Source organism: Lolium rigidum, chromosome 5 (assembly GCF_022539505.1).
Source record: "Lolium rigidum isolate FL_2022 chromosome 5, APGP_CSIRO_Lrig_0.1, whole genome shotgun sequence".
In the NCBI taxonomy this organism is placed as follows: domain Eukaryota; kingdom Viridiplantae; phylum Streptophyta; class Magnoliopsida; order Poales; family Poaceae; genus Lolium; species Lolium rigidum.
Window position 1 is genome coordinate 12031700 of NC_061512.1, and position 11040 is coordinate 12042739.

The 11040-nt window shown below is 48.1% G+C and overlaps 1 protein-coding gene and 1 long non-coding RNA gene across 2 annotated transcripts; one reads left to right on the forward strand and one right to left on the reverse strand.

The window, feature by feature from the left end:
* Positions 1-1559: 1559 nt before the first annotated feature.
* LOC124651847 lies at positions 1560-3899 on the forward strand. The gene is made up of 3 exons (XM_047190876.1): positions 1560-1598; positions 1712-1815; positions 3543-3899. The coding sequence occupies exons 1-3, from the start codon at positions 1569-1571 to the stop codon at positions 3721-3723; spliced, it is 315 nt and encodes a 104-aa protein (XP_047046832.1). The 5' UTR covers positions 1560-1568; the 3' UTR covers positions 3724-3899.
* Positions 3900-4306: 407 nt separating this feature from the next.
* LOC124651849 lies at positions 4307-6283 on the reverse strand. The gene is made up of 3 exons (XR_006987515.1): positions 5893-6283; positions 5530-5669; positions 4307-5011 (listed from the first exon to the last, which is right to left on the reverse strand). It is a non-coding gene; the product is annotated as an uncharacterized LOC124651849 (long non-coding RNA).
* Between the last annotated feature and the right edge of the window lie 4757 nt (positions 6284-11040).

Here is an 11040-nt window from a genome sequence, read left to right on the forward strand (position 1 = left end):
TAAATAGATACAAAAATTTTATCTAAATTTGAATGTATCTAGTTACGATTTAGTGTATAGATGCATCCGAATTTAGACAAATCTTTGGCATCTATTTATGGACGGAGGGAGTAGTATTTTTTTTAGGTTGGAAGAAAAATAGGTACTCCGTACTATTCATATTAATTGTTCATAATAAAAAATGTATCTAGATATATATTTTAGTATCAGACAAATCTCTACTAGTTACTGATAAAATAATATGAATTGGAGGGAGTACTTGCAAAAGAAAAAAAAGGAACCGAAAAGATATACAGCAGTAGAAATAAAAAGACCTTCCCTAGGAGCCGACCTCTCCTCTGTCTCCTTCTCCCCCCCTTGCCCTGCAGCCCGGACGGAGAGGAAATAGCATCTAACACCACATGTTGGTGATTTTTTTGCAAGGAACCACAACATGCCTTTGTTTTTGCATAGAACACCATATTTTGTTGTGATCATTTGCGCAAAACACATAGCCAATCACTAAAAGCTTTAATAGCCAGTTAGCCAGTCTAGCTCGGTGTCACAAAGTGTAATGGTATTTTCTGTCCTTATTCAACTGAATTGGTATGTACATATCAACTTGTCCCAATACCAGGAGGAGGCAGCCAGTCTTACCAAGTTCACAGCGACCTGAAGACCGTCAGCCTTGCTCGCACATTGGTCGAGGCGAGAGAGCACTCACTAATCGCCTATCGCGTTGTCCTTCCGCGAGCCTTTGCCCGCACACATCGACCCAAACGCTGCCATGTTGGCCCATGGAGGCAGAGGGTGGATTGGCATGGTCCTTAGGCGCATCACCCGTGGCGGGAGCGAGCTTGTCATGCTCTACCGGCTCCGTCCGTGTTGCGCCGAGGTGTATCAGTTGTGCTGCGTTGTCCTCGACTCACCCATCCCTATGAAAGAGATCTCCATCTTGAGGTCATTGCTGCTATGTATTGTTAGGATGCAGACAAGCACGACAAGGCAGCTCCCAGCGCCTTGCCGCCGAGGCGGACATGTTGTTCTTTGACTACTCGAGACGTCCTCTCTTAGTCCTACTACGACCTAGACAGGAAGAAGCCAGTTGACAACACGACATGGTTTGGCGCGCTACATCGGTGCCTGACCGGACATGGTCTCTCGTTCGTCGAGTTCGTGGGAGGGGTGAGCATCTACTCCACCACCGCCGACGAGCAACCGCTGCACATGATGGTGGCACGACAGTAGAGCACCAGGGCGCCGACCATGGATTCCCACTGTCCTGCTGTCGATCTCATCCCCACCGCTAGCATAACACCTCATTTGTTGATGTTGTCGATCACACCAGGGACCATGGTGAAGGGTAGCCGCCTTCGCTCCGTTGCTGGACAAACCGGTCCGAACATACCAATTCAGACGACAATGAAGATTAATTGCCATTAAAACTTTTAATAATGAATTCTGTGTTTTGTGCAAGTGATTACAACAAAATGTGGTGTTCTTTGCAAAAACGAACACATGTTGTGGTTCTGTGCAAAAATGTCACCAACATGTGGTGCTATCTGCTATTTCCTCCGGACGGACGCACCATGACGAGCTCCTCGACTCCATCCCGGAAGGTATCAAACCCTAACTCTCCTTCGCCTCCAATCCATCTGGAAACAGGCGGCGGATTGGATGTTCCCGTGTGCGATTCGGGCTTAAAGTTTCGTTCTTTGCATGGCGTGGGCAGGCGCTGAGCAAGATCGCCTCCGGCCGGCTGCAGAAGGAGCTCGCCGAGTGGCAGGTTGGCCCGCCCGCCGGCTTCAGCTACAGGGTCTCCGATAACCTCCAGAGGTGCGCAGCCGTGGGGGCTGGGGTTCCTGAATTTAGAGTTCTGGGCTAAATTTCGATGAGCAGGTGGGTGATCGAGGTGGGCGGAGCGGCGGGCACGCTCTACGCCGGCGAGACGTACCAGCTGCAGGTCCTATTCATGTTAATCGGGACCGCCTCCAACCGAACACAAATCAACCAACCAACCTGTTCGTCCTCGTCGCAGACACGCTGGCGCCTGGCGATCGAGATCCACGGACGGATTACCCGTCGACCTCACCCGCCCGCCCGCCTCCTTCCATGCTATGTATGGTAAGCTCCCCCCATCTGACGCGATCCGCCAAATCGATCCCCAACCGAACCCAACATCTCCAATCGGTCTGCTCTTGCCACCAGATTTTTTTACAAGAAAACCGCGCGCTACTCCTAGTAGGATTTCTACTTCACCTTGCTCCTCCCCAACCCGCTCGGCTCTGGAGTCTGGACGAAACATCCCAATGTACAGCCACCAAGTCTCAAAATTCTGCTTCTCTCCTTGCGCATTCCTCAGTTGCACACCGCTCTTCCGATCTGCTATTCCAAAGAGCAGCATGTGTGCAACGCTGCCAAAACATGCAGCTCTCCACCACGCTGCCCCTCTTCCGATTTCCTAAATTCAGACCTTGCTGTGTCCATGTTAGTGGCAAGGTGCTAGAGTTTCATGGTGAGTACCATCATAGGGGGCACGTCCTAAATTCGTAAAAAGCATGCCATTATTTCACCAGTAGCGCTGTGATTTTTTATGATGTAGCAAGCAACATCTTTTTTTTTTTTTTTTTTTGGCTTCAGGAGCAATTAAATTGGTAAAAGGAAACATCCATGTGAAGCTACTATAGTCCATGGTCCGGGCCGGAAGCAACGTAGGAATTTGGGAAGCACATCCTTGTAGAATCCATGGTCTGGGACGGAAGCAACATCAAATCCATGGTCTAGGAAGGAAGCTTCGTGCGGTCCGCGGTAGAGGCGGAGGCGGTCGGCGTCATGCAGCGATCTCGGCGGCGAAGCACATTGTTCTTGATGCGTTCGCCGAGATTGATCTCCACAAGCTCGCCGACGAGAACCATGAATCAAATTGACCGTGCTCACCCTCGCCAGGAGTCCAGGACGCGACACACTCCTGACTGCACTTCTGTTTGCCGCCATGCCCTGATGCAGTTGTGGGTGCTCCGCTCCAGGCAGCATTGGAGAACAATGACATGCTGTGTAGATGTGGATTCTGGTGGAGCATCACGCTGCGTGTTGGATGGGAGGGTCCGGTGCGTTGGAGAACAATGGTGGCATGGGTAGGAAAGCATGGCCGTCTCTTTGGTGGAGAGACGGTATGGTGGAGAAGCAATCTCGTGGTTAGGAGCTATAATCTGTGGGCATGATGCGGCATCAACGGGACTGTTTTTTCTTTCTTTATTTGAACGGTGGAAGCAACCTGTGAGGGCCATGCGATGGTGTGCAGATCAATGGCCACCGATCGGTCCGATGAATCGACTCCCGTCGGGTTGCGATGTAGAGTGTTTACCTTATGTTATTTGGCTTATCTGGCATAGTTGGTTGCTTGTAAGTAAATGACTGACCACATTATTCAGTTTATGATGTGCTATGATCCATCTTGCTTACAAGATTGATTGGAACTATCATCCATGTTGCTTGCTTTAAACTCGAATTGCACTCCTCATAAATTTCTTTCCTATACTGACTTTGATATTTCTCAATTGTAGGTTCTACAAGGCTGTGAGCATACAAGGCTGCTGCCTCTGCATGACTGGTGGGTGGAAGAACAACAAGTGGAAGCTCAACTCCTCTTTGTGGAACCAAAAGTTTAATCCTCGGGTTGTTTTGGATGTGGCTGTATTGGCTGTGGACTGTTATTTGTGCCTCAAAATCTGGAATGTTAAGTGATAGTCGATGTTGTAAAGTCCTCCTTCTGGCTGGAAGTTTTAGTGGTGTTGCTGTAAAGTCTGTTTGGTTAGACTTGTGATAGAGCTGGGTTGCGTTGTTGCACTTTTGTTGATTATTGTTTCAACTGTGATCTGATTGTCGAAAAAACAGGGGGATTTATGGCAAAAATTTTCTGATAATCTTAGTAATTAGCTGCTACTTCCCCGAAATGGACCAGAATTGGTGGGCTCTGTCGGCCGAGACTCAAGTGGCCACCAAGTCAACCTGCAGAAGCACATGGACGCGTAGACAGTTTTGACCTCGCGCCGCATGTATCTTTCCTGGCGTGGGAGCAGCTTCTCTTCGTCGTCGAGAAGAAATATCGCGGGTGCATGTTTCAGCAAGACAGAGCAGGCTCCCTCCAGCTCACCACTACTACTTAAAATTAGTACCACGCTGACCTGGACTTGTTTTCCGTCATCTATGCTTTGCCCACTCGCTCTAACATCTACTACATCTAATAAAAGAAAATTCAACTCCCACTCAGCATGGAGTTTCCAAAGCAAGAAAATCAGCAACAAAAACTCGTGCACGAGGGCCTGTTACAACTTCCAATCCTTCACACAACACAATGCTACTACAATCCAACCAGTATTATACAAGACGCTCCTACCTCTCATCGTCGGCTGCAAAGAGCACACGCACAAACGCCTACTTTCAGATACAAAACAAATAGACCTCGAGGTTTAACATCCAAAGCATACAAGAACACCGTCTCCGCTGGGTCCAGACAACATCACATAGATGCCTCTGCCACAGCAACCTGATGCTTCTCCAGCCTCCTCCGTTGCCAACCGGAACATGCAAGACGACAACAGGCCAACAAAGATTAACCTCCAACGGACAAGAAATTCTCACCAATTCTCTTACCATTGCTGAGAGTAAAATAGTATGGTAGCCGAACAACACACAGCCAAGCGGTAAGGGCTGCTCAAGTTCTACCTGGATGTGTATATCGTCCAAGACCGGCCATCTTGGGCTCCTGGATCTTCTCCAACTTGCCCTAGCACGTCCTTCAAGTGCTCCACGTCTACGCTGACCTAAAACACCGAGGTGTAGAACAAGACCATGGCTGATGCACGGTGAACTCGTCGCCATCAAACGACAGCGGGACCCCAGGAGGTAATGGGAGGTAACAGAGGGCCTTGTGCAAGGCGAGAGAGGCCACAGCCAGCCTAGCAGCCACAGCAACACATGTCCAGGTCACACCGGATCTGACCGGCTCCAGCTACACTTCTACCCGGCTTCCCTGCAAAGCATGGATGAACATCACCATCGATTAAAATAACAAGCCCCCAAAGTCAAAATAGAACATGAAAGTTATGACTGACATAGAAGAACAAATAAATACTAAGAAAATCAAGCAAGCAGATACAACACACTAACATCCTGAGACAGAAACGTCCAGGATCAAAGATGAGTTAAGTAGAGCCCCAAATTTGCAAACTCCACGACTCCCATAGCATCAAAGATGAGGTAATATCATCTGTCGTAAATCGATATAGAAAGAAGATACAACCAACTCAATGATGCCCTTTGGGGTGAACACTTACAGATATGTTGTAGCTATATCCAAATATGCACAGAAATCTATCACTCCAACATCAGGCTCACATGCATAAGTTCCTCCGGTAGTGAGTGATAGCACATACATGAAGTTTACTTCTTAGGCGTGTGAAACTTTTGAAGAATTCCAAATATATAGTAGCTACTTAACACATGCACCCAGATCAGAGGAGCACCATCGATTCTCAGGTTAAAACAAACCTCTTGGCCACCTCTGCTCCTACACTGTTGCTGCATAAAGGCCCAATCCACTTCTCACCTTCGCAAACACCACGACGGCTAACAGCTCCAGAGTCACGTCCAGCTACCACTGTCCAAAGAAGGCTTCACTCACCAATTACCTGCAAGACGACAGACAAGAAATTATCACCAGTTCTTACCATTGCTAAGAGTAAAATAGGTATGGCAGCCGAACAACACACACAGCTGACAAGCGGTTAGGACTAATCAAGTTCTACTTGGATGTTATGTGCAAGCATATCTTCCAAGACCGGCCATCTTGGGCTCATGGATATTCTCCAACTTTCCCTAACACCTCCTCACGTGTTCCATGTCGGGGCTGACCTAAAACACCGAGGCGTAGAACAAGACCACGGCTGAGGCGCGGTGAACTCGCTGCCATCACACGACAGTGGGACCCCTGGAGGTAATGGAGATAGTAGAAGCCAAGGGCGGCCAGGGCCTACCACCTCGTGCTAGACGAGGGAGGCCACAGCCAGCCCAGCAACGGCAACAACGCATGGCTAGGTCACGACGGATCTGGCCAGCTCCTCCATCTACAGTTCTACCCTGTTTACCTGCAAAGTATGGATGGATATTACCATCGATTAAAATAACAAGCCCCAAAGTCATACAAACAAGCAAGCAGATACACCTCACTAACATCATGACAGAATGTAACAATTCCATCATCGAAGATGACTTAAGTAGAGCCCCAAATGTACAAACTACACGATTCCCATATCATCAGCTGAGTTAATATCATTTTTTTGTACACCAATATATAAAGAACAGACAACCAACTCAATGATGCCCTTTGGGGCGAACACTAACAGGTACGTTCTAGCAATAGGCACAGAAATCTATTACTCCAACATCAGGCTCACATGCATAAGTTCCTTCAGTAGTGAGCATACCTGATAGCACAGAGCATCTGGTAGCTGACTAGTGACACAACTAAACTTGAAAATAGCATATGGTACCTGACCAGTCACACAAATAAACTGGAAAATAACACTAGTGCATAATAAATATTGGTCGATAAAGATTTTAATTCACCAATGAACGATTCAATTCAGGTTGTGGTAATGATGGCTGAAACCAAGTAACGAAATACGCATATTGTGGTTGGTTTATTAGACTAATGGAGGATCCAGAAGCTCCCCAGCAGCCGGCATCACTGTCAATCACATTAGGTGAATTTTCATTGTGCTTGCATTCAGGAAATTCACATACAGAGGATCACTTGTAATTTGGCGCCCTTCTGTTAGTGTTTTGAAGTACTTAATATACATACAGTTCACTGAGAAATCCAAGATCATTAGTCACCCACCAGTTTAGTAAGTGAGGATCAATTACTGTATGTCTGTATCTCATATATCATTTTTTTAGATTCAGAAAATAGACATTCATACAGTTGTCAATTAACAAGTAAATTTATCTGCATAATATACAGTTAGAAACATCATATTCATGCAATCGAAGAAGTTGCACAAGTCTTTCTAATCTTGCCAATAAAATTTAGAAGATGATGGGAAACCTTTTCAATATATGTTAAGTTAGAAGTTTGGAAGATATCCATTTAATTTGCTTATCTCCGATGCAAAGCGTGTTGTGAAAAAACTTGCAATTTACAAAGATTCATTGCTCACTGAGTCGCAACATCGACAGTAATAAGGGTATCTAAAATATGTTATGTACCTTCATCCATGATTTTTGAGTCGCTGAGCCAAGTCAAGTCGCCAAGCCGCGCGTCTTGCGACTCTCCGCCGGCGACTAATCGCAGCAAGTCGATTTTGAGTCACCGAGTCGCGCGACTCGCTTCATGAGTCAAGTCGCCTGGGCGACCCAGCGACGCCAGGACGACTTGGCGACTATACGGCGACTCAAAAATCATGGCTTCATCTATACTAAAGGATAATCTTTATTTCAAAAGAAATAGTTAAATTCTGGTAGGCATCTAATGTGAATCTTTACACTGCAGGACTGGTAAGGATGTCGATATGTAACTAAGAGAAAGGAACGAATTTTTGGTGGCGTAAATGAGAAGTCGGACGGCCCTGCGCTTGACGGGCAGCAAATGAAAATCAAGAGGATTTTACCTCTCGGGCAGCTTGACCTTGGCCATGCGATTGCGCCGGCGTGACAAAATCAAGCGCGTCCTACACAACGACCTCCACGCAGGCCTTCCCCTGTGCTGGACCCTGCAAGATTTTGCAGATCTTGTCAGTTTAATGACGCACACATGAGATATATAGCATATTTCAAATCGAGAAATTAAAACATGATGGTCAGCTCTAGAGCAGGTTTAGAAATAATAAATAGATTTGTTGATATGGCACCAGCAAGGCTAGCAGGTTACTACATGCAACTTCATGTTTGTTCGCTAATGGAAACAAAGCCAAAAGGAATTGTTGGACAGATAATAGTTGCATTCAAAAATACCATAGCCTGGTTCAAAGTGACTATGAGCAATCCATAAAAGAAAAGGAGTAATGACTTCATTTGTTGATACAGTTAGATGTATATAATGCATTAAGCAGACAAGAAAAACAATTTAATCATAGGCAGACAGAGAAAATTTTCCACGATATCTTATACTACAACATACCCACATGTAGCACATGCATCAACGATTTGCTCATTTGCAGAATACCTGACTAGAGCAATAATCAGCACCCAAATCCTAGGCAGACGGAGAATATTTTCGACCTTCAGATGCCAATGTCGGAGTCGAGGACGTCTCCGTCGAGCTAGGGCTCCTCTTCCTGGTGCGAGGAGGGATATCTCATCCCGGCAACCACATCTCTGCCCCCCACCACGAGCAGCCAGCCGTGGTCGCTGACATCGGAGGCAAGGGCAGCAATGGAGTCCGGCCCGGGATCGGGCCGAAGAGGAGAAGGGGTGGCCGGCGCCGGAGCCGTCCGTGTCGCCCGGACGAGGTTGCCGGCGTGCCGCACACCCTGAGGTCGCTGGCGTCGGTGAAGGCCGGGGTCGCTGGCCGGACGCATCTGCCCCGCGCGGAGCCGGCCCGGTCACCACCACCACCCGCTGCAGGGGCGCCACCTTCGTCGTGGACGTCCGCCGGTGAAGCCCAATCAATCTTCCCTCCGCCTCACCAACATCCTCTGCCGCGCCGCCGCCCGCCATGGAGGAAAAAGGCCAAACCTTTCTCCGGGGGTGCCCGATTTGGGTGGCTCCAATCGGTGGGATAGAGGGAGGGGTTCCGGGGAGGTGGTCGGCGGGGCGAGGAGTTGCAGGCGGTGGCGGTGGCGGTGGCGGCGGATGTGGAGGAAATGGGTTCGGTGGGAGGCGAGGGAGGAGGCGCTGGTCGAGTTTGGCATGTCAAAATCTGGGAAGCGATTGATTCATATATAGTATTAATGTATCGTGATTTTAGGGGCCCAATCAACTTCATCCTGGAAATTATTTATTGATGGAATGGGGTAGTACTATTTGTTTTTTACCCAATTAACTGTCGAGTTTATAGCAAGTAATCCGGGTAATTAATTTGGGGTGTGGCTAAATTAACTTGCCAAAATGTTTTATAGCTCATACGTAGTAGTAGTAGTAGTTTACATGGGAGAGCATCTCTAGCACACATCAAACCCAAAAAGCAGGTATCCAGGTCACCCTAAAGCCGATTTACGGATTGAAAAACGAAGGGCACATACCAGTCAGCTGCTCCTCCGCCAGTGACGACCAGTCCTCCCTCCGCCGGCCTCACCAACATCCTCTGCCGCAGCCCGCCATGGAGGAAAAAAGACAGAACCTTCCTCCCGGGGATCCTTGTCTATGGTTTCTGTTGGGGAGCGATTTGGTTGCCCCGATCAGTGAAAAAAGACCGAACCTTCCTCCCGGGGATCCTTGTCTATGGTTTCTGTTGGGGGGCGATTTGGTTGCCCCAATAGAGGGGAGGAGGGGACTCCGAGGAGGTGGTCGGCGGGGCGGGGAGTTGTCGGGATGTAGCCGGCGGCGCTAGTAGAGGAGCGACTGGTGTGGTTGCGGCGTAGGGTGAGCTCGAAGTTCAAAATTTATCAAATTTGTTTGGGTTTGGAAGGTCCAAGGGCGAATCCCACTGACCAAGGACGGAAATTAAATTATTTATGCCCGAAAATCTGGGAAGCGATTGATACAGAGTTAGCATGCCGTGATTTTAGGGGTGAGTTCTTTTTTGCCCGCCCAATCAACTTCCTAGTTTATAGGGAGATCCATATATCCTACAAATTCATTACGAGCACGAAAATTAGGGATGAAATGGGGCATTTGTTACTACCCAATTAACCGCCGAGTTAATATAGCAAGTACATTAATCCTTTTTGGGCGGGGCAGACGAGCTCATAATACATGGTGTGTATGCATGTTACGTCCAACCATGCTACTAACATGCATCTTACCATGTACACACACATACTTGTATTTCTACATTCCTCAACTATTCTAAATAACAAATTAACTCTTTTCCGGTCGCCCGTGGTCACGGCAATGTGAACACACCAATAAAAACCTTTTTTTAATAAAATATTGCAATAGCAGACGGTGGAACACCAAGCCAAGACCTAGACACTTTATTTTCGCAGCCCTCCTTAGCTAACACATGAGCAACTTCATTTGCCATTGGACGCACAACCCGCACTGTAATCTCATCAAAGCTTCCTCGGAGTTCCTTTACCTCCTCCACCGGAACACCATGGAATGATCTATCCTTGCCCTTCTGCCGCATTTTCGATGACATCACCGTACTGTCTGTCTCCAACACCACTTTTGGTACCTGCAATTCCCGCGCCAATAGTAGCCCTCTTCGACAGCCCAAGAGCTCAGTAGCCTCCGCATCCGCAACATGGGTGAAAAAATGGCATGCCCCAGCGATGAAATCACCATGGTGGTCACCAACCCTCCTCCCCCCCCGCCCCCGCCCCGTCCGTTGCCTTCAGCTTGGTGAAAAGATCTGTCCGTGTTGATCTTGCACCACCCGGCAACCGGTGGTGTCCATCTTTCTACTGTCCTGGATGTTATCGCATGTGCACTGATACGTCTCCAACGTATCTATAATTTCCGATGTTCCATGCTTGTTTTATGACAATACCAACATGTTTTGTTCACACTTTATATCATTTTTATGCGTTTTCCGGAACTAACCTATTGACGAGATGCCGAGAGGCCAGCTTGCTGTTTTCTCGCTGTTTTTGGTTCCGTAAAGGCTGTTCGGGCAATATTCTCTGAATTGGACGAAATCAACGCCAAACCTCCTATTTTTCCCGAAGGCTCCAGAACACCGAAGGAGAGTCGGAGGAGTGCCGGTGGGGCCCCACACCCTAGGGTGGCGCTGCCCAAGGGGGCGCGCCCCCTATGGTCCGGGGCAGCCCAGGCCCCTCCGACTCCGACTCTTCGCCTATTTAAGTCGTCGTGACCTAAAACCTCGACACCAATTGACGAAACTCCGTAAAGACTCCGGGGCGCCGCCGCCATCGCGAAACTCCAATTCGGGGACAA